The sequence below is a fragment of the Cajanus cajan genome, chromosome 5 (assembly GCF_000230855.2).
Source record: "Cajanus cajan strain Asha chromosome 5, NIPB_CcT2T_4, whole genome shotgun sequence".
NCBI classification, from domain to species: domain Eukaryota; kingdom Viridiplantae; phylum Streptophyta; class Magnoliopsida; order Fabales; family Fabaceae; genus Cajanus; species Cajanus cajan.
This window is the reverse complement of record NC_138521.1, coordinates 16,359,359-16,384,713: the sequence shown is the minus strand read 5'-3', so window position 1 is coordinate 16,384,713 and position 25,355 is coordinate 16,359,359. Positions and strand designations below refer to the sequence as shown.

At 33.5% G+C, this 25,355-nt stretch overlaps 1 protein-coding gene across 1 annotated transcript; it reads right to left on the bottom strand.

Annotated features, from left to right (window-relative positions):
• Positions 1 to 20,395: 20,395 nt before the first annotated feature.
• Positions 20,396 to 21,166, bottom strand: LOC109806501 (uncharacterized). The gene has a single exon (XM_020368923.3). The coding sequence runs from the start codon at positions 21,117 to 21,119 to the stop codon at positions 20,628 to 20,630; it is 492 nt and encodes a 163-aa protein (XP_020224512.1). The 5' UTR covers positions 21,120 to 21,166; the 3' UTR covers positions 20,396 to 20,627.
• Between the last annotated feature and the right edge of the window lie 4,189 nt (positions 21,167 to 25,355).

The window sequence follows — 25,355 nt, the reverse complement described above, 5'->3', positions numbered from 1 at the left end:
AAAAAGAAGTGAAAAAGAATTTTCAAAAAGAAGAACAAAAAAAGAGCAAAAGAAAAAGCCAAAAAAGAGTGAATTCTAGTGTAACTAGCTCTCAGATTTGTGTATGCTTGCCTTCTAATTTTCTGTCCAGCCATAACATTGTGTGTCACATTGAGCTTTTCCTTTTCTAATCCTACATTTTGTTTTGTAATATACTCTAGTACCATTGATAGGTTTTCCTTTGTGTGCTAGCCTTTCTTTGGTGCAAGGAATTGGTGGCTAATTTTGGAATAACCAACATCAAGGTTATTCCTAAGAGAGGAGTGACACACTTGTGAGGGCTGCAAGGAATTGGTGGCTAATTTTGGAGTTGAAGGATCAAACAAATTTTTATAAAATTTTTGTAAACTAGTGACTAGTTTAGAGACGAAAATTTTGTCACAAAATTTTCCTTATTAAATCCGTCTCTAAATTTGTCACTAATTTAGTGGTTGAATTTTGTTTTCTAAATTTTGGTGCAACCACTACATTTCATTTAGTGTGAATTTACATTTCATTTGGTGTGAATTTACATTTTATTTGGTGTAAATTTACATTTCATTTCGTGTAAATTTTCATTTCATTTCTTGTACAAGGCCTTTAGGAGTGTCTTGGAGTTCATTTGGTGCATTTTCATCTCTCACCTAGGTTTATAGCTTTGTACGCCTACTTTATGTTTTCTTGTCTTTAAGTTTTCAAGCAATTTATGTTTTCATGTTATTTATGTTTTAAGCAATTTATGTTTTCATGCAATTTATGTTTTCAAGCAATTTATGTTTTCAAGTCTTTAAGTTTTGATTGCATTGCTTAATTGTACACATTAGGCACTTGTTCGTTATTTTCTTTTTGAAAAAAAAAAAACTTTGAGAAAACATTTTGTGCAAGGCAAAGTACAAGGGGGTTTAGAGATTTTTACTTAAAGAGGCTTGGTTATTAAGTGGCTCTTTGTAGCTCACCTCCCTCCATAGTTCAATTTGTACTCTTAGACCTCTAAGTGTCAAGTCTAGCACTTCAAAAATATTATTTTCTTTAAAAACTATTTTTGTGTGAAAATACCTTTTGTTTAAAATGTCTCAACCATCTGATTCTAGTGGAAGTGATAGCTCTCCAAAAAGCATTTCATACTTAACTAAAGAGCTTAAGTCACTTAAACTATGGAGGAAACACAAGAGGTCATTCAAAAAGAGAAGGATAAAATTAAAAGAGAGACCCAACTTGCTATCCTTGAAGAGGAGTTGAGACTTGTTAAACAAGAGGAGGAAAAATTGAAAGAAGATATGATAAAACAAAAGAGAAGGAGTAGGAGCTCACACTCCCAATACTCTTCCACAAATGAAAGCTTGAACATAGGAGACCACTATCAACCTACACCTAGAAGAGTATCTAGGCCTAGGGAAGTCAAAGTTGACCTCCCACAATTCTTTGGAAAGGATGATGTGGAAGCATATCTAAATTGGGAGATGAAAGTTGAGCAATTTTTTGCTTGCCACAAGGTGAGTGAAGAGAGGAAAGACCCTCTAGCTACCTTTAGCTTCCAAGGGCATACCATGTATTGGTGGACGGCCTTAGACACAGAAAGGCACCTCCATAATGACCCTCCTATCCAATATTGGAATGGTTTTAGGAGTGCATTAAGGAGGAGACATATTCCCACCTACTATGGAAGGGAGCTTTTGAAGAAGCTCCAAAGGCTCCAACAGAAAGATATGACTGTTGAGCAATATAGGCAACAAATAGAGCTATACATGATGAGGGTATGTATTAAAGAAGAGGAAGCCACCACTGTAGCTAGATTCCTAAGTGGTCTTAACTTAGAGATTAGAGACCAAGTGGAGCTACTACCCTATAGGGACCTAAATGACTTAGTCCAACTTTGTGTAAGGGTAGAACAACAAATGTTGAGAAAATCTTCTTCTTAAAGAGAAAGCTCTCACTCTAGATCTCATAAGAAAGACTACATGGAAGAGGAAAAATCTTTTGAAAAGAAAAATATTTTAGAACCCTCCAAGGAGTTAGCTAAGAATAAGGATAAGAACAAAGAGAAGGGTAAAGGTACCCACACTCCACACACTAGCATAAAGACTAGTGATATAAAATGTTTCAAGTGTCTAAGGAGAGGCCACATTGCTTCTCAATGCCCTACAAATAAAGTTATGATCATAAGGGGGCATGACACTTATAGTAGTCAAAAAGAGACTACTACCTCCTCTTCAAGTGAGAGTGAGGATGAAACAAGGCCTCAAACGTCTAATGTGGAGTTAGTTTATCCTTATGAAGGAGAACTCTTAATGCTTAGGAGAATCCTTAATAGTCAACCTAGTGGTACCCTATCACAAAGAGAGAAAATTTTTCATACTAGATGTAATGTTTCAAACAAGGCTTGTTCTCTCATTGTAGATAGTGGTTCATGGTGCAATTGTTGTAGCACTAGGTTGGTTAAAAAGTTGAGTTTAATTACTATGCCACATCCTCAACCTTATCATTTCAATGGCTTGATAAGGATGGAGACATAGTAGTTAACCAACAAGTGAAGGTTAAGTTTTCCATTGGGAAGTATGAAGACCAAGTTTTATGTGATATAGTACCAATGGAAGCTTGTCATATTTTGTTAGGAAGACCATGGAAATTTGAAAAGAAAACTATACACAATGGTCTTACTAATGAAATCACCTTCATTCATAAGGAAAAGAAATTTGTGCTTTATCCTCTCTCACCTCAACAAGTGGCTGAGGATCAAGCACAAATGAAAATCAAAAGAAAAGAAAAAGAAAGCATTTTGTATAGGGAAGAGTAAAGAGAACGAAATATCCTCTAAGGGATTTGTGACTAAAGAGAATTGTTTTACTACTAGAAATCTTATGAAGAAAATTCTCTTTATTCATAAAGATCGTAACTCTTATCCTCATATTGCCACTAGTCTTGAAGAGGAGATTCACAAATCCATTATTTTTAAAGAAAAAGAATCTCAACTTCAAGAATTAGTGAAGAAGAAGTGGACTTTACTTAGTCCTACTTATTGTGATACTACCTTGGTGGTGCCAAAGGTAGATATCCCTTCTTTGTGTAGGACTCTTCCTACCTTAATTGTTTTAATAAAGCACCCAATTCTTGCAATATATTATTTGTTGAATACAACATATGAGCCTTCAAGGCTCCTTGTGACAAATCATTTTCATAACTATCCAACAAATAATATAATCCAAAATTGCTTAGGAAATTTTCTATTAGTATTTTCATTATTTTTTAGGGAATGCCTAGGTTACCACATAGGGTACTTTAGGCAAGATGTTCTAGTTGTTAGGATTAAGTCTTTAGGATGTTATAGTCTTAGTTTTAGCACATTCTTAGGATTTAGTAATATATCTAGATTTCTTCTTCGGATATACCTTTCACATGTATGGATTGACAATGTCACATCTAATGAATGTTATTATATATTTGTAGGTATAGATGACCAACATGAAGACTCTTGAGATTTAAGGTCAAATCTTTTTCAAGAGGGAGGGGATGATGGAAATATGTCAAGGCCAAGGAATCCAAGAGGTGATACTTTAAAGGAACCAAGAGGAATGAGATGATTTTGAAGACCTTTTTCATATGTTTGTAAATATAGTAGTTACTTGTATAGGTTTATTTTACCTTTATATTTGAGAGGCACTTTATTTCATATTTATAGACCATTGTATATTGTTTTTAGGGTAGGTTACTTGGAGACTTTGACTCCATTTAACCTTGTATTGAAGGTTACTCTTCTTTTATTTTTTCAGTAGTAGAAGTGGAGTGGCAATTAGCAATGCTTGAGAGTGTGACTAGTAATTGGGTCAAAATTGGGCCTAGGCAAAATTTTTCATATTAGACTTGTTTTGCTCCTAATTTTTCAAGGATTTGATTTAGCTAGGTGTCATCATTTTTGGATGAACCTAACTAAATCAAATCAAACATTTTTGAAACGGATTTAGTGAGCAAACTAGTCTAAAGGTCGCCTAGCTTGCCTTGTTCCTTCCTTCGCCGAATTGCTTCTCCTTCCTTAAAGCTTTGGGGAAGCTTGTGCTACAACCTTCTAACTTAGCTTGCTTCCCAAGCAGGCTAAGATAGAAGCTTGCTCCACAAGCCTCCTAAACTAGGTTGGACAGTCAAGCAACCAAACCATGGTTCTCTTGAACCATGGTTAAGGTTAGCTTGCTCCATAAATTACCTACTTCTATAAATTTGTAAACCATCCATTTTCCCTCACTTTGGATGAATAATATTCAGAATTTCTCTCAAATTCTCTCTTCCAAAGCTCATAGAATCCGTGGAGAACTTTCTCCCCTAGGTTCCTTCACAAAGGTTTCCAACCTTTGTGCCTTGGTGTCTCACTCTTGTACTTCCTTTGGAAGTAACCGAACACATGCTTGTTGCTTCTTCACCATTGGAGCTTCTTCAAAGGTGCTTCGGCCATTGCTAGTGTTCAACCTCAAGAGAAGAAGGACTTGGACGGTGGAGTTTGAAGGAATCATTAGGTTGAAACACCCGCAAACGCCAGAAAGCTCGACAGCCAAACAAGGCCTCAAGAGCCAAAATCATGTTAGAAGCCTAGCCCAACAGGGGCACTCCCTACAAGTGATTCCATATAGTCACTGTTAGTTACTTAGCCTCAATTAACTTAAGAGGGGGGTGAATTAAGTTAATCAATTTTTTTGTTCCTTTATAAATTTTTTAAATGCTTTCATATAAATACAATTGCTTAGACAAATTTGTAAGTATAAGTTAACGAAGATGCAAACTAATCAATCACAATTAATAACAAGTAATTAAAAGTGTAGTGAAAGAGAAATTGCAAACTCGTTTTATACTGGTTCGACCAATCTTGCCTACGTCCAGTCCTCAAGTCTCTAACTTGAGATTTCCACTATTCTTGTAATTCTTACAAGACTTGAATCCTTCAACACCTTGGAACACTCTTTCCTTGTGTTGAGATTCAAAAACCAACAAGGAGAAAACTCTTTCTCCTTTACAGACCCAATGATCTAGTGAGTAAATCGTAGTAACTATCTTTGAAGAGTAGATTTTACACTTTGATGATCTTAATGAACTCTTTAGATAATTATGCAAATGAACTTGGCCAAGAAGTTTTGTAAATATGTTTTTTACAATAGAGTTCGTAACCTTTCTCTAAAAAATTATAAGTATTTATAGACAATTATTTCTTAGGTTATGTCTTTTCATGAAGAGTTGTAATTCTTTATAATTTTTCAGAAAAAATACTCTGGTAATCGATTACAAGGCTTGGTAATCGATTACAACGATTTTTAAGTTCAAAAAATTTGAAACATATCTTTTAAATTTAAATTTTTGAAGTTTCCTCTTCTAGTAATCAATTACAAGGTCTGGTAATCGATTACCAGAACACATTTTTGTATTTGAAATTTGAACTTTGAAGTTTTCTTGCTCTGGTAATCGATTTCTTAAGTTGATAATCGATTACAAGATAAATATTGCTATATTTGTTACACAAACTTTTGATTATAGGAAATTTCTAATTTTCAGTCAAATATTTTTGTAAAATCTTTTTTAACACTCTTTTTACTTTCTTTACAAAAAAAAATATAAAAACTTACTCTTATATTCAAAAAGATTATTTGAGGTTTTCTTGAAATTGTAGTTTAATAGCCAAGTAAAATTTATAATTTCTAAAAGTTCATTTTACATATCAAGCTAAGTAATCAAGACTTATCTAGTTATTTCTTGAGATTTTGCTTCTTGATCAACTTGTTTTAACTTGACCTTTTATTTTTTACAATGTTTTGGCATCATCAAAACTTTGTGCATATGTTCTTCCACAGTCACCAAGCAAAGAAAGACACGTCAACAACAAGATGGAGTAGAACTGGCCAAGGAAGAATAAGCGAGCTTACGAGAATGAAGAGGCCACCACGCTTTATTCTATCTTCGTCCAAGCCTTACTCTTCAACTAAATCAATGATGATTCAAGAGAATGTTAAGACTAGAAATGGCTTCCTCACCAAAGTCAAGAGTGACTTTCAAAATAATACTTATCAATAAAGATCTAGCACGCACCATCATCATGAAGAAGGGATCTCTCCACCAATAGTAATGACAAATAACAATATTGAAAAGGCAAAGCTTCAATACAAGAAAAAGTCAAAGCTAAAAAAATAATAAAAATAAAGCCAAAAACTAGGAAATCTTCAACACGGGGATTCAACTACAAGCAAGGGGCAAAGTCTCCCCACAATAGTAATCCCATCAACTCAATCAAGCCAAACATCTCAACTCAACAAGATCAAGACCGATAGAAGCCTGCAAGACAACCACGGCACCTTTAGGACACATCAGTAAACACCAACCTACCATAGGAGCTTACTCGCCCTCTAGCAAACATTCCTCAGTACCCCAACAATTGCTACAAAACATCCAAGTTTCCCACATCGACATCCACGTGCTCACAACATCACTACAACGAGCACGATTCAAAACAACACTCAGATAGAACGTCCACCTGAGTATACCTTGACAATCAATAATCATCAACCAAGAAAAACTCAACATCCACAGCAGAAGCCTAGAGAGGCATCATAATACTCATCATGGCAAAAACAACACAAGGTTCTTGTCTACTAATCAATCAGAGAAATCACCACAACAAACGCCTAGAGAGGCATCATAATACTCACACGGTAAGGAACAATACCAGAATTCGTACCACACATCCATTCCCAATGAAAATGCCTGGAGAGGCATTATAATAATCATGGCAAGGAACAACATCAGAATCCTTACCATCCACATGTCCATCCCCAATGAAGACACCTGGAGAGGCATCATAATATCACAATAAGAACAACATAAAGTTCATGCCAACCTTCAAACTCAATTAGTAAAAACAGCACAAACCAGGGGCACATCAAACACCTTTTGCATGCCATCCCTAGGGCATTCTTCATACAATTAAGTAAACTAACGAGGACACCACTAGATTCCTCAAATGAAGAAAAGTTAGAATTACAAGATCACAATCCTACAAAAAAACTCGTTCTCCCACCAACACAAGGGCATTTCTCAACAAATCATCAACTCGAATCAATCATCAAACATCACGATTTGGGCTGGCTGGAAGCCCTAATACCAATCTAGCTTGGAGAGACTGAGTTCAAAAGATACTTATTTCCTTCATTGGCCTACAAAGAGCTTATAAAGGAATCACCACGACTTGGGTTGACTGGAAACCCTAATACCAGTCCAGCCTGAAGAGGCTAAGCTTAGAATATACTCATTTCCTTCACTGGTTTACAAAGAGGTTATAAGGGAATCACCACGACTTGGTCCAGCTAGAAGCCCTAATACCAATCCAGCTTGGAGAGGCTAAACTTAGAAGATACTTATTTCCTTCACTGGCCCATAAAGAGGTTATAAGGGAATCACCACGACTTGGGTCGACTGGAAGCCCTAATACAAGTCTAGCCTAAAGAGGCTGAGCTTAGAAGATACTCATTTCCTTCATTAACCTACAAAGAGGTTATAAGGGAATCACCACGACTTCGGCTGACTAGAAGCCATAATACCATTCCGACATGGAAAGGCTAAACTTAGAAGATACTCATGTCTTTCATTAGCTTTCCAAGAGGTTATAAGGGAATCATCACGACTTGGGCCGATTGGAAGCCCTAATACGAGTCTAGCCTAGAGAGGCTGAGCTCATAATATACTCACTCCGCAACAGACTTAGAAGAAATCTTCACCTCACCACTATAAAGAAACAACTAGAAGAAGCAACATAGAGCATCCATACAAAGCCAGAAGTTCAGATGATACATTTTGCCATCTTTATTCCCCAATGGAGCATGCAACCTAACACTTAGCTACTCCAAGGAACAAGAATACGGGCAAACCCTCTATCTAAAGGTAACAGTATGGAAGCACCTGCATAGAGAATAGAAGAGAAGACCTAGATGAAATGTCTACGTCTATACTTACCTTTGAGAAAGTAACACATAGCCATCCAAAGCACAAGAGGTAACTATAGACACCTAATTTCGTTTAGGATACCAAAACAAGACAAAGGACTACTAGAACGAGACAAATAATCTTTGAAAGGTCCAACATGACATCAAAACAAGCTAGAATAACATCAAAAGGCCTAGAAGCTCAAAAAGACAAAACTAGGAGCCTAGAACGGGTCATTCCATATTTGGAATAAGCCATTCTAGATGAACAAAAAGGCATGGAAACCCTAGGTCAAAATGGGTCGATCCCAATCTGGAACAGACCGTTTTGGCCCATAAATTTGAATGCAAAAAAGCAATTGGGAACGACCCGTTTCGAAATCAAAACGATCTGTTCCCAATTCAAAAAATTGGCTTGAAACCTAGCTTGGAACAACCTACTCTAAAACCCGGAATGGCAATTCTAGTTAGTTTGACACCTATAAATAGGTGCCCTCGTGCATAGTGCAAAGGGACCAAATTTGGATCGGAGTTTTACCGAAGATTGGACCAAAAAAGCGATAACTTTTAACTCATTTTTTTATAGTTTTAGTTCAAATACTCTCTCTTCTTTATCTCTTGTATTTCTTGAGTGGCATAAAGACATCTATAGTGTGAAAAGGTTGTCAAAAAGTACCTGCAAGCCAACATTAGAAGAACCTTATAAAGCTTGCTTTGGAGGTATTGCGATTAACCCTCTCTCTCCCTATCTTTATCATTATTTCATTCAAATATTGTCATCACGAACCATAAGTCATCATGTAGACATTTCACTTTCAAACGTGTGAGAGTTTAAAGCCCTATTTTATAAGTAATTGTAATTTAAAATAACATGTAAATAACCACTAAAAAGGGGAATCAATACTCAAATTATTATTCTTTATTATGTTAATTTCATCATAGGGTACCAATTTAAGGTGTTATAGGGTGCCTAATACCTTTCCTATACGTAATCAACCCTCGAACCCAATTTTGGTTATGAAGGCCATAATTTACTTTTGAAAACCTTTCCCTTTTTTGATGTTTTGAGTAAAACATCGGTGGCAACTGCTTCGAACCTTTTCAAAAACCATTGATTAGGGATCAGTTTGGTTTTCAAACATTCCCTAACCGATGAGATTTTTAAAATGGAGGTCTAAACCATTTGTGGGCAGGATCAAAATTTTTTTGGGTCCCAATAGGAATGGGTGGTCTTCTAGGAAGTTTCCCATAAAGTGTGCGAGTAAAGACAAAATGCGTTGAAAAGTTTTGTGTTGATTTGTGGGGTTATTCCTTGATCCTAAGGCTGTCTAGACATCTTAGAAAAGGCTATCCACGAAAGGATTCTAACTGAAGAGGAATTGTGTGAAGTATCACCTGTGAAGTGGCATGGAGTGAAGTCGTTGAGACGTCAAACCTTTGAAATGTTACATAAATCATGTGGGGGTCCTGTAGAAAGACCATTGACAGTCCTTGTAACGGTTACTATAACTACAAATCAATCAGTAGGGCGAGGAGGCAAAATGAATTAAAGAAAGAAAGGTCAAATTGACAACATGGGTTGAGGCTAGGGAAAACTCATTCAGAGGTACCTAAAATTCATAACAACTCTCTTGATTTAAAAGGTGGGGGTCCACATCAATCCCTATGTAGAACATGAAGGGCTTCATTATTCGTGAATCATGCATGAAGCCTGTGTTATATGGTGCTTCACACCAAACCAAAAGCCTTGTCAAACTACCTTGAACCTTGCCTCATGCAAAGGGAAATAAGTATATCTTAAACCTTGAGCATGATACAATGACGACCCAAGAAATTTTGGTTGTTGTAGGTTTAGAGGATGACCACCCAAGGACATGAACCTACATATGGAAGAGTCCAATATGGTTCAAGGAGACTCATCATTCAATGATGTAAAGATGAACCTTTAATTTAGGGTTCTTATTCCCTCCTTTTATTTTTATTTTTATATTTTTTATAGATAGCTTCAAAGATATGAATATTGTTTCTTAAAATATACAGGGAATAGTTAACACAAAAGGTAGATGGCATATTCGTGAGCTCATGAAGAATCATCAACCAGATATTTTCATTCTCCAAGAAACCCACTATTTAATCACGTCATCAAATAAGGTTTGGAACTCTCTAAGCTACAAAGTGTGTCACATTGTGGAAGCCATGGGACATGTAGGCAGATTTTTGGTTTTGGCACCAATCCATAAAAAGTTCTATTCGACAGTGATTCAAAGCTTTTCCTAGGCAAATACCTTTAAAGTGATGCATGTGAATGTTTCCTAATGCTACAACACTATATATGTTGGTCATCACTAATAGTGCATAATTGATACATCTTTTAGTACATTTCATTATGCTTAAGTGACATTAATAAGTCTCTTAAAATGATGAATTTATTGACATTTTTTTAAGTGAATATTTTGGTTTAAATTCTAAATTCTAGTTAATTCTCGTAATTGTTGTCCACTTTGACATGTCTTGTGTAAGCCATATCTTGAACTCCCAAACTCAAAATTAGAAATCCTTGGTACCCTTGAAAGGCTAAGACATAGCTCTACAACTTCTTTGTTGGGAGTTCCACCCAATTCAGATGTCTTAGGGTCCAAAGATGTGCCACAATGTTATGCCTCTACACTTTATTTTAGGTCTACCTTAGGAGCTTATTGTATAAGAAGTTAAACCTTGTTAATTAGTTGATTAGTGAGTCAGGTCTTGTAAATATTTTGATTAGACCCACTATCTTGGTCTATTAATAGGTATTATAAGACTTGTTACGTATGAAGTGATCAAAATATCATAAGAAAGGGGGTTTAATTGTGACTTAGCATTTTTCTTGAACTTTCACCCTTATAAACTTTCACTCAAGTTGCCTTGGTGTTTACAAGATCTATACATAAATGGACATGTAGTGTGTGAATGACATAAAATATAAAAGACTTTATGACGTATTATGTATCAGAGTTAGGTTTAGGTGAGATAACCAAAGAGACTACATTAAGACAATATAAGTAATCACACAAAGTATACTACATGTGTTCAGATTAATTATTTTTTAAAATTCATATTTTGATGAAATAATTAGTGATTTAAAATAAATTTATTAATTTGGATAACTTAATATTGACAAGTAAGGGTACTAAGATACTATAAAATGGACATGTAATGTGTGAATGACATAAAATATAAAAGACTTTATGACTTACTATACATAAGAGTTAATTTTAGGTGAGATAACAGAAGAGACTACATTAAGACAATATAAGTAATCACAAAAACTATATTTTGTTTCTTGTATAGTAGTTATCTTTGGCATCCATATTTTTGGAAGACTTTTGATGTTTTTTTTTTATTTTATGATGAGTTGTGTATTTCTCTCCCAAGTCACTTAGTTCATTAATTATAATAATGAATTTGTTATAAATGTTTTCTATATTTTCTTGTTTTTGCATCTTGAATATTTCAAATTGGCGAATTAAGATATTTACTTTAGAATCTTTTACATGATATGTTCTTTCATGTGCAACTATTGGCTTCTCCCAAATATCTTTTGTTGTGTTAAATTCTCTGACTTTATCATATTTAGATCTTTTTAAAGCAAAAGCCATATAGAACTTTGCTTTAACAAACCTCTTGTTTTTTCTTCATCATTAGGTTCCTATTTCAGTTTAGCTATTATGACTCTTGTATCCAGTCTTTTCAATGGTACATATGTTCCTTCTTTTACTATTTTTAGCAAATCCACATCTTATGAATCTAGGAATAGCTTCATTCTGTCACTCTAGTATTAATAATCTTTTCCATCAAAACCTAGAGATTTATTTGTTGAAACCCTTTAAAAATGAACATAGTTAGGAGTTGCATGGCCATCACTTCTTCAAGATCTTTTCTCTTACACTATTAAGTGCACTCAACTCTAGGATTGAATTTTAGAATATAAGAGGGATTAAATCCATTGCACTCTTAGTTTTAGGTAGGAAGTGTTTACAAGAATGAGTTTTTTATGTTCTTACAGATTGTAAAGACCACAAGTAAATCTCCTACAATGGAGTTTCCACTAAGAAAGATTTCACACTTATCTACTATTACAAATCAGCATTACAAATATAAAGTGGAAGTCTCTAAAAATTCAGAGGATGAGGCATGAAAGGATTTAGCTTGTTGAGCTTATGTAATCTCTCATTTTCTTTGTTCTTGCTTGCTTCAAAATGAGACCATTGTCTTCATTTTATTGTCACTCAACAAATGAATCCGTTGGGACTTGCTTTGTTCTTTTTGTTAACTACTAATATCACTATACTTTTTCTTTTGTTTTTCTCAGCCTTTACAAGTGAGATGCCTTTTGAGTAAGTTTTCACTTCCAGTCTTCTAAACCAAGTCTTCAATACAAGTCTTCTGAGAAGCATTTTTTCAATTAAAGGTTTATGATTAGGGCTTTGAAATTGTAGTCTTTTAAACTAGGTCTTCAAGACAAGTCTCTTGAGAAGAAATGTTTCACTTGAATATTTTTTATCAACAACTTGATATAGTCATTTACTTGCTTTAGATAGACATTGTCATTTGTGTTAATCAACAATCCTTGACAAACATTGAATCTTCTTTTAGATTGTCATAAGGATGTCTTGTGAGTCATTATTTTTTGTTCAAGAAATTATTAAGTTATGTAGCATTCTAATCAATCTTATTTCTGTTAAAACACTTGAACAAATTTATTAGCACATAGATAGGTACTCTTCTTTTCTAAAATTTGATACTAAGAATTTGTCGTTATAAAAATCACATTCAAGCTAGATTCAACAAGCATGTGAGAGCTTGCCACATGACAATGTAAAAAGTGTGATGGGGGTGTAGTAATAAGAAAAGGGGTATAGTAGCAAATATGCAAAAGATATGACTAGAGTATGAAATATGTAACTTAGCAGGTATTGTTTGAACCCAATGAGAGAGTGAGTGGAACTAAAAATGAACTTAAAAGCATACATCAAGATATGGTTTATATAAGACTAGATCTAAAAAATATGAACCATAATTTTTAACACAAGTAAATCCAAGATTTAGCATATAAATACTAGATCTACCACAACATAAACTTAACAAGACATATAAGAACATTTATGAACAAGACAAATATACAAGAAGTAAGACAAAAATATTTTTTTATCCTCGTGAAGATGACTTTGCTCTAGATACCAAAAATAATTGAATTAGTTTCAAGGAAAGCAAACATTTCCTCTTGACTTCTTCCTACTCCCTTAATTTTTCATCCATAAGGTTCTTTGGATAAGAAACTTGAAAACGGCATAAAAGAATAGAAATGGTGGTTCCACTTCTAAAGAGAAGATAGGCCACAACTTCTCACCATAAGGAAAGGATTTTTGATAAGATATTTAAATGGAGTTACACTCTAAGAACTCTTGAATTTGAGAGAAAATCAATCTTAATCTCATATAGTATCCAAAAGTGACAAGATTGCACATGAAATATCCTATATATAGAGTTTGGTAACTGGTAGTGTAAGTTAAGCTAATTAAGGTTAGCTGAACCAATGTTAAGTTAACTTGTACTCAAATCTGAACTAACTCTAATTCTCAAAACTTGAAATTCAAATTTGAATCTCATCATGATTTGAGTGTCTACTCTCAAATCTAAAGTGTAAATGAGAGCTTGCCACATGACATGGCGTAAAAAGTGTGACAAAGAATGTGGTAGTAAGAAAGAAGTGTAAAAGCAAGCATGCAAAAAGTGTGACTAGTGTGTAGAATATGTGACTTGGTGAGTGTTGTATGAATCTAATGAGATAGTGAGTGGTACCAAAAGTGGATGTCCACTTTATGAAAACATGTTCTCCACTTTATCTTAGCCCAAACAAGCCCAATAAACATATTTTCTAAATACTAGTTACACTCCCCCCTAAAATACTAAATACACCTCTAAAGGCAAAATTACAAAGAAATAAATTTTTAATCTAAATGATCTAAAAATACAAAGTCAAAAATATAAGAGAATATTTACAAAGAAATATTAACAATGAAGAAGGAATGGACTACAATAAGTAATCCAAAGTTCAACATGAGCTTAAACCTTCTTCCTTCAAGTTTAACACACTCCTCTAGGTTTCTTTTGAACTTGACCCATGGGCATTATTCCATCAGGAACTTATGATCGAGACAATTGTAATTCTACATTTAAAATGCAACACAATATATAAATATAATATAAAAATATACATCAACTATTTTTAAATATTATATTATATTTTAAGAAAAATAACAATAACAATAAAATTAAATATAATATCTTAATATTCTAACCCATTTATTGTAATCTTTTAACTATTTAATTTTCTTTCTCTAGGACTTGGAGTTCATCGTAACATATACCTGCGTAAAGTGCACCTGCTGAAGACCAAGTACCTAAAAGAATGAGAGAATAGCACCAACACCTAGAATGTGAAGTTGCATTACTAAGCAGCACCTACACTTGTCCCCTCGTTTGGGCTCTCATTGCAACACCAGCACTATTATCAACCATGGTATCTTCCACACTGTTTTCAGGTGGCGTATCTCCAGATACGTGATTATCTACAGTTATAGTTCCCTTGCTTTCATGAGGCGTATCCTCAGTTTGTTCAGCCATGTCAGTGTCCTCAGTCTGCTGCATATTTTGCACCTCATCTGTATTTTCTGATGATTCTAATTGACCACTTGTATTTTTGGCCTTTGTTTTCATTGATTTTGGTTTGTAATTGGCCTCTTTAAACCAAGTAGTTTTTAGGGTAATTCGAGTAGTGCTTGTGGGAGTGGCTTGAATACCACCAAGGTCACTTCAAGCTCCCACCCTAGGAAATTCGACTAGCACATGCTTTAGTTGCTTTCTTTGCATGTTTTAGTGCTTTGGTAGTATAATTGTTTAGGTCTTTTACTTTAATTGTTTTCGTTTTAGAAGGCTTCAATTTTCCTACTAGGGGGCCGTGCACACACATATCTAACTTTAGTGCAAAAAAACATTGTTTTGTAAGAAAAGTGTGAAAGGGCTTAGTGATTTCTACTTGATAAGGCTTGGTTTTTAAGTGATTTCTTGTAGTCCACCTCCCTTTCATAGTTCACTTTGTACACTTAGGCCTTTTCCTACTTATCTTGCACCTTGAAAATCTTGTGAAAACCTTTTTATCACTCATTCTTTGTGAAAACCTTTTTTCCAACCTTTTTGAAAACAAATTTGTGAAAACCTTTTCTTGATCAAAGATGAGTGATCATTCTAGTGTACATGGTCATAATTCTTGTAGTACTAGGTTTAGTGTTAGAGATGAGATTAGAGAGTTAAAAGAGTACATAAGAAAAAAAAAAGGAACACATAAAAAGAGAGGAAGAAATTAGAAAAAGGGAAAAAGAAAATCCTAAGAATAAGGAGGAAATAAAACAATTACTTGCAAAATTAGTTGAGGGGAGAGACACTAGTGGATCCAAACCTAGGGTTGTCCCAACTAGGTATCAAAAATCCAAAGAGGTTAGAATCCCTAAGAGTATGCATGAGGAAGAAAATACAAAAAGAGAGGAAGAACTTAGAAGAAAAGAAAAAGAAAAGAAAGAAAAAAAGAAGAAAAGTATAGAGAGGGTTAAAGAGTGGTTAGAACAAGAAAAACAACCAACACTCTTAAAGAAAAGTAATAAGGATAATGTTTCTTCCAAATGGCTTATGCTTGAGGAGAGTCACTTTCCCATTGAAAATGATTTAAAAAAGACTTTCTTCATTCATCAAGACCTTAACTCTTTCTCTCACGTTGCCACTAGTCATGAAGTGGAGATTCAAAAAAAATCCTTTTTAAAGAAAAAGAATCTCAACTTCAAGATTTAGTGAAGAAGTGGACTTCACTTAGTCCCACTTCTTGTGCTACTTCCTTGTGGCGCCATAAGCCTTCTTTCTTTAAGACTCTTTCTACTTTAATTTTCTTCATAAAGCACCCAACTTTTGCTTTGTATGGTTTGTTGGATACATCTCATGGTGTTGTATCTTCTATTTTTGATCTTGAAGGAAGTTCACACTTATTTGAACTTAACTTAGTTACTTCCCTACAAGACAAACTTAGATTATGAGTTTTCTAGACTCCTCTTAACACCTTTTTCTCATATATATCTAACAAATTATGTAATACAAAGTTGTTTAGGTAATTTTTTAGTTAAATTTTCTTTACTTTCCAATACATACCTAGGTCACTACATTGGGTACCTCCAACAAGATATTTTAATTTTTAGGACTAATGCATTAGTGTGCTATAGTTTTAGTCTTTTTAACATTTTAGGCTTTAGTTATACACCTATACTTCATCATAGGGAGGATCTTATCCTTAGCATTAGAGAGTCTAGTCCTTTTAGTTTAGAAATTATTTTTAGCATTTTTAGTGAAACTCCTCTTAGGATGCACTTTCCATCTATATCATATACTATTGCCTCTCATGCTTATTTCTATGTTTTTGTTGGTCATGACAAAGAACCTCTTGATTTGAGGTCAAATCCTTTTCAAGAGGGAGGGAATGATGGAATCATACTAAGGCCAAGAAGACCCAGAGGTGATATTTTGAAAGAGGCAAGAGGAATGGGTTAGTTTTGAAAACTCTAAGAGGAGTGGGCCTAACTTTGAGCCTTAGCTCCTACGTTTTTATTAGCATAAAATTTATTCCTATTTTATCCTTATCTTTAAATTTCCCATTTTTACCCTTGTATTTTGGATATCTTAGACATAGGATTTATTTTTCTTTGTATTTCTCATTTTACCCTTGTATTATGGGGTTTCTTAGTCATAGGATTTATTTTCTTTTGTATTTTCCATTTTACCCTTGTATTATGGGGTGCTTTAGATCATAGGTTTTTAATTTTGGGCTAAGGTATTTAATTAGGGAACTAGACATATTTTTGGCGGTGTTTGGACCTATTTTTGGACTTAGAAAGGCTTAGGCCCAAGTGGAGGGCAAAGGTTGCATGGTCTTATCATGCACCTAGATGTAGCCTAACTAAACTCAAAGATTCCATCCTTGGCCACCAAGTTGCATCTAGGGTTAATTTGGGTTTCATTTGGTGTGCATTTGGCATTGTAAATTTTGGCCAATGAAACCCTAAATGCAACCCTAGATGCCTCCCACTCCTATAAATACCCTAGGCACCACACCTTGTAAATACTTTGGATATTGAATATAAAGAGAGCATTTTTGCCTTTATATTATCCTTAGTCACCCTAGGCTAAATTCGGCCACAACCATTCCTGTCTCCACCTTGAGAGCAAAACCCTAGAAGTGGCCTTCAACTACCTTGGAGTGAGTCAAACCCTAGAGTGCCCTCTCAAACCTTTCATCAAACACTTCACCCACACTCTCTATTTTCGTCCATTCCACCTTATTCCTTCTCTAAATCACGCATCACCTTTGAAGGACTTGATCCTTGAAGTAGGCATCCTCTCCCTTGCTCATCATCTCAAGTTCATGCAAGCTAGGATGCCATCAATTAAGAATGTGTTAGGGTAAACAACTTAATTAAGCACGTATTGAATCAAGGAGAAAATAAGGTTAAATTATTTTCATATTGTTAGATTGATGTATTTTGTTTGTTATAAATAGTTTCTCTGTAAAAGGCTGATCCTTTTTGTTGTCTTTTCACTGTCTTGCCTGCTGTATCAGGGATCTGCTGTCATCCCTTTTAGATCCTCGTCTGTACTTTTTCTCGTATATTATATATATAATATTCAGATCCGGAGGTGTGAGATACACACCAGACTATTTTTCATTTCAAACTCTTAATCTCAAGTCATATTAATTGAAAATTATTTTCATGAGTTATCCTGAAGAACTTACTGAAATAAGCTGAAAATAGCTCATGGACATATCATAAGCTATTCTCAATTCATAAACTCTCCCAAACATTTTGGCAGACGATAAATCCATATACATTGTAAATAAGTTCTTCCAAACATGTGGTAAATAGTTTCCTTAATTCAAGACCTAGACCCTACTGAAACCTATTTTGATGACTATATCTACCCAGCACTTTAGTCCTCAGTTGTCATCAACACGGTACTCAGACAACACCCAAATGATTGCAAGTTGCAACCCACTCTAGTCCCATCTCAGAAGTCAGAACCCTCCCCCGAGCCTTATCACACCTATTCTTTTTTGTCCAACAAAAATATAGATATTCCAGCCCTTCCAACAATAATATAGATATCACACCTTCATTAAATTTCTCAGACACTTAGCTTCTATTTAATATAAAAGTAAGAGTTAATCACTTATACACTATCAGTGTAAAGTTTTTTTACACTGGTAACCAATTAGATCTTTTAATTGTGTCATGTCACTATAAACACATTTACTTTTAACAGTGACATGGCACAATTAAAATATCTAATTGATTGTCAGTGTAAAAAAACTTTACACTGCCAGTGTATAGGTGATTAACTCTAAAAGTAAACCATACCAACATAATGTTTCATTGGTACTTTGAAGGATAGGGCAGTTTTGCTTAGTTTATTTTCTTCTTTTCTGTTTGTTTTGCAATCTATTTTTATGTTAAGGTGAAATCCTTAACCCATCATCTTTAACATAACTTCTTATGTCGTAATGAATTCTTTTATTACGAAAAAGCAGGGAAAGAATCAGAGTAACTGAAGATAAACAGAAAAGTTTCTTGTATCATGAGATGCGAGACATACCTGTTACAGCCTTTCTATGATACTAGTCATCTCTTCAATGCCACTGAGATGTATATGATGCAAGACATACCTGTTAGCTGTTACAGCCTCGATGCCACAATCTTAGCCTGCTTGGTCATTAAGTATTAAGTAGTTAGCCCTATCAGATGTTGACTAGAGTAATTCAAATGCCCGGCACTCTTCAAGTTCTTGAAACATGGTCTTAGGATGACGAAAGCATCCCATAGCAGCCCAGATGTGTTTCTCAAAAGACTCACCTGTAAATAAAGGATGTGGTGCATCAGAGAAGAACTCTTAGAAGGGAAAACAATCTCACGTTTTCTTTATTCGCAGCACAGGTGGCAAGAAATTGCTCCCAGCGTGAATAAACATGAAGCAACCCAAAGTACCCTGCAGTTTCACAAGTGTAACCACATCCTCTGGCAATTGAAGAGATCTTGCTAGCCTCTCCACTTCACTCGACAATTCTAACCATCTAACAAGCATTGCATTAACAAGACCTTGCCGACTAAAATCAAGATCAGTTGCTAGCTCTTGTTCTCCTTGACCAAGTCGGAGAAGATAATGTGCAGGAACATCTCTCTAAAACAAGAAGGATTAAAATGAAACAAACGGTAAACTTCTGTATATTAGGTGATAATTTATCAATAAATTGAGTTTCTGAGCCTAGAGTTAGACCCCTCAATGGAATAGCATAGATAAATCCCAACGAGAAAAACAATAACAAATACTGGTTCATCTTCCACAAAACTAAAACTTTGGTTGAAAACAACCATTAATGTGGTGATGCATTATGTAAACTATTCAACTCAGAAAGGCCGAGAAAGACTTGCATGTGCAACATTTTGGTATTACTTCCTAAACTTCTTAATTTTGGTTAATTACAAACTTCCTAAACTTCTCCAGAGTAATTTAGGCTAGGTACAACACTTTCATTATCCCACATAATCAGCACATTTGGGTAAAGGGGAAGAGCATTAATAGCTTTTATTTGACATTGTTGCTTCTCAAAATAGGACACCATTACTTCGATAAGAAAATTGACCCTCTCTAACCAGGGATCTTCCTTAGAGACCAATTTGAGCTGCATGATAAAACAATGTCAAAAACAGAGGTATGTGGTATTGAAAATCAACACATGGCTCATTCTTTCAAGGATTACTATACTATGTCTAAAATAAATCAACATAACTAATACATAAATGATAAAACTATGTAAACACCTATGGTAAAACTCAAAATCTACCCCCTTTTAAATATAACAAAAGACCAATTTCCCCTTATTGTATCATATTCCTATGCAGAGTAAGCTTGTACGCATCACAGTAGTTGAATCAGGATACAAATTGTGTATCAGAAAGTCTATTTTTAATCATGAATCAAATAGTATTGTGAATCCTAAAATTCATTATCAATAATAAAACATAACATATATTTATAAGGAGCAATTTAGCATAAAAAAAAATATATGAAAAATGACTTTGGTCAAAGTAAGGAAATTCCAAATAAACTCTTGAAACTTATAGTTATTTCGTCTAAATCTCTGAACTAACCAATTATTGTCATTTCAATTCTTAAATATACATCAATATTATCATTTAAGCCACATCTTTTTTTTTATTTTGGATTTAAGCTAGTAACATTTTACATTTCCAGGTTTTTTAATTTTCATGTTTAGATGACCAAAGTGTCAAGCCATACAATTTCAAATACCCAAATGGTATTTTATCTCATCGGTGAAGTATTAGTTTATATACAGCAAGTAACGAATTTTAACGAATCTAACAAAGTAACTGAAAGCAAATGAGAGAGATGCGGTTAAACCTAAGTATCCAAGTATCTAACTAACTTGAACGTAACATAGTAACAGTAACATTTGTATATACGAATTCGCACAGTAACATAGCAATTCAATGAATCGGATTGGATAGGTTTCTAGATATCAGAGTCGTCATCAGAGGGCGGAGAAGGATCGAGACGCGCAGCATCCTTAGCCCACTGGATGAGTTTCTGAACTTGAGTCTCTTCATCTTCGCTTTCTTCTTCTTGGTGGTAGCCGGTGGCGGAATCGGATGGTGTGATAGTGACGGTTGTTGGGGCGGCAGAAGGTGATGATTTGGCTTTGAGAGCATCGAATCTGGCGGAGAGATCGTGTTGCTGAGGCTGAGGAGGAGAAATGGATTGGGCTTTCATTTTGAGGGCCTGGAATCGACGCTCCAGGTCCAGGTCCAGATCGGTATTAGCGGAAGGAGAAGGAGAAGGAGAAGGAGAAGGAGAAGCACGTGCGATGTGAGAGTGAGAGAGATTTAAGAGGATTTGATCTTGCGCTGCTTGCAACAGTTCTTCAACTTCATCGTCTCTCTTCTCCTGCTCCGTCTTCTTCTTGTTGCTTCCCTTCATCCTCTCTCCTCTACACCCAATATTCATCCCCTAACTATCCCTAATTAATATACTACGCCCACACTACATTACTCGATATTTTGCAACCTTTCAATATAACACTATTATAGACTTCTTTTTTTTATTAATATACCATTTTTTTATTTTAGTAAATAACCCTTCCAAAAAATTATTTACCTAACTAACCTATATCCACGTCCAATCGAGAAATCAGTTAATAAGTAAACTCATTCAATTTAGATTCTTTCCTACAATTTTTTCTCTCTAGCTTCTCTCTTGCAATATTAATAGCCATTAAATATATCTAATAGCTCAAATTTAATCATTTAAAAATTACATTAATTATAAGATTAAATTTGAGCCACTAAATATATCTAATGACTATTAATATTGCATGAGAGAGGCTGCAGAGAGAAAATTACATGAGAGAATCCAAATTCAAACTGATTTCTTAACGTGGACTTTTATTTTTTTTTTAAATTCAGTAAAAAAATCGATTAATATTTTACCACCTTTCAATATAAGACTATTAGATGATTTTTTTTTAAGGAGTATTACATGACCTTATTCCTTTCTTTATTTTCTTAATATAGTTAACATAAATTGTTTTACTAACTTTTTTCTTAATTTTTTTTAGAGTACAATAAAAAAAATATACAAAATTATTTTTATATTAATCTTTCATCACTTCATTTATTATAAAGAGAAGTATTATCAATTATGGAAAGAGATAAAGACAAAAAGTTAATATTGTACAAATTATCAGTATAATTTTTGTTATATTTATAGCATTATGTTTTTTTATATATTAAAATATTAAATAAATTATATTATTTCTTAAGAAATATAAGTATTATATTATCACTCTTTTATATAAAATATATAATTTATAATAAGTAACTTAATATCACTTATTGCAAAATTTTAGAATATATTTTTAATTGAAATATATTCTAAAGTGTTTCTAATTTATCAAGTTGTTATTTACAAGTTATATGTTTAATATACATATTTTTAACAATATATTTAATTAAATATAATTATTAAATTTTATTAAAAATACTAATTTATTTAAATATTTATAAAAAAATTATATTAATAAAATATTACTTTGATGTGGTGATGCATTATGGTGTATACTTCCTCATACAAAAACTAATTTATTTATAATAAAAAATAATATAATAATAAAGAAAATAACATAAAGATAAAATTATTAAATTAATAAGTTATGAATAATTACTCCATTTATAGATAATTGATCATATTTTTACTCTTTTTGTCAAGCTAAAGCATACATGTCATATGAGTCAAGCTTGTTACAATTGTAGTCCATTTGAGAACCTTTGAGAGATTTTGTGAAATGTCTTTTAACTAATCAATTTTACCAACAAAGTCAATGGTAATTTCTCTTGAAAGCACATTTTCTCTCACAAAAAGATTATCTATCTCTGTGTGTTTGATTTGCTTATGGAAGACCAAATTAGATGCAATGTGGATAAAAGTCAGGTTTCATGAGCTTATCATCTTGAATATATCCAAATTGTAGTTGTTATAGAAGTTGCTTAAGCTATGTAATTTTTGGAAACAACTGTTGACATAAAATGATACTCGGCTTTGGCACTAGAATGAACAATTGAATTTTGTTTCTTACTTCTCCATGAGATCAAATCTCTTCCAATTAGAACACAATAATCAAAAGTTGGCCTCCTGTCTTATGTAATCCTACCCAATAAGCATCAAACAATCTTGGCATTATCTTTATCTTCATATAGTATGTCAAAACTTGGTGTATTCTTCATGTAATGAAGAATGTCCATGACAACATTCTAATGAGTGTCACAATGGACATATATTAAGGAATTGGCTTACCGCACTGATTACAAATGTAATGTTTGGATGAACCAATTCCTCATCTCTTGCGAAGTAGTTCTTGAGACCAAAAGCTTCAAGATCATTTCTCAAATCAACACCAATTTTGGCAATGTTATAAATGTTGAACTAATTCTCGAGAAAAACAAAGTCTTTGGGTTCAAAGGCTTTGACATAGCTTTACTTTTTTCTTTTACCATATTTTTGGTAAAAGAAGACTCGAGACATGGTTACTGCTAAAGTTTACTTTTATATGAAGAGATTTTTTATATATAAAAAAAAGGTTTTTCTATTGCACATAAGGTTGTGTGAGCAGCTTTAGAAGTTTTGTAGAAGACAAAGAGGTGGTAACTTTTTTTTTGTTGAACTTTCATTAAAAGCAACCATCAAATCAACCAATTCATTATATTTTAGAGTAGTTGACAAAGATACAATTTTTTCAATACAAACATTAATGACTTAGTGTGAGAAACTTAAAATTTTTAAAATAAAACCATGTAATGACATGCCTTACATATTGGATAGCTAAGTAAATTAGTAAACAAGCACATACACATTGGACAATGAGGTACATTGAATGATCCATTGATTGATTGGTCTACATGTATTGGATGATCCATATAGAAAATTAAGCATTCCTTTATAAAAGTTCTTCTCACCTGAGATTGGACCGGCGACGATCTCTATAATGAGATTGGTGAGCCTCCACTAGTTCGCAAGTTGGCCGCTTCAAGATGGAAGTGGTACCTGCAAAAGAGACTCTGATGCTTAAGTTAGTACTTGATAATGTAGATGTCTCGTATATATAGCAGGCGTACCTTGATGGTTTTAAGATTTTTACTGTCTATCGGCACATTAGTAATTTTAGGGTTTTATCTCGTGATTACGGCACGATGACAAGATTGTATTTTTATCCTTCTGATGATGTGGCCTCTTTGGGTCGATGTGATATTCCGATGTGTATGTTTCGTGGTCGAGCTTAGTAGCTCGGCAATAATGAGTTCACTACTTGGTCAGGTTGGTAAACCTTTGACCGAGTTTGACAACTTGGTAAGGGATGAGTTCATAACTCGGCTAGCCAGTATAAAAGTCATTCCAAGTAAACTTTTTAGATGACAAAATTTATATTCAACAAGTGGTTTTGTAAATATATTAGTAAGTTGATTTTCAGTACTTATGATGTAGAGGTGTCAAAGTGAGTCAATCTATATTACACGTGTTGGTTTAGCACGAGTTGGTGCTTTAAATGAGAAAGTTCAACTTAGCTCAATCCACCACGAGTGATAAGTTAAGTTGGTTGGCTCACTAGCTTTTAAAAATTAAAAATTAAAAAAAAAAATTAATTACGTGTCCCTATTTTTAATTAATAAAATAAAGAGTTGCAATTTTTTTTAATAAGAAATCAAGTCTATAATTGATTCAAATACAAATGCAAAAAAAATAATAATAATCAAAATTTCAAATGGCAACTACAAAAAACATAAATATAGATTTTTTTTATATCTTTTTTAATTGAAATGAGTTAAATTGGTCAACCCAACTCACTTCAACTCGAGCCCACTTAGTTCACGTATTAAGTAAGATGGGTTGAAATTTAACTAAAATTTATACATAATGTTTTTTCCTAACATGACCCGACTTAGACCCATGATAAGCTAGATTGACCCATTAAGTTAAATTCACTTTGACATGTTTATTATGAAGTAAATATATATTACACCCTTCTGAATATAATCTCTTATAAAATATTTTTTGTTACAAGATTTAATTTTTTTATTATTGGATATAGAACATTCTCAAGGAAAATATAACTTTTATATTCCCATATTTTTATTACCAAAAAAAGATGTGGATAAGTTAAATCCCATAATATGAGAATTAAAAATTTTAATTATATATTTTTTTTTTCATACATATGATCTACATAATATCATAAAGTTAACAATTAAAAACTAAACTGTGCTTGAAAGGTATGACTTCTGCTAGCTATGTATTTTAATCCTTTAGCTTTATTCATGCCTCCTTCATCAAAACATTTCCGACATCAACCAAATTAAATGTTATTGATTCTTGTCATTATATTTCTAGAAATGTTATTCTCAAGATTAAAAGTTGATAACTTGAAATGTTATTCCTATCCAAAGTTTATCAAACATTTTTAAATTGGTAAGACTAATCGAATCCACGGAATCAAAAGCCAAATGCAACAACCACTTCCAAGCTCCAAGTATCCTAAAAATTTAGAATGGTTAAAGTCAACCGGCAGATAACAATTGGATAGTTTGGACAGTCTGGCATTCAGAATACATTATCAGTTTCCTCGAGCAAATTACCATCAAAGTCCACTTTTGAAAGCAATTTTGGTTAATATTAATCAGCGCGTATATAATC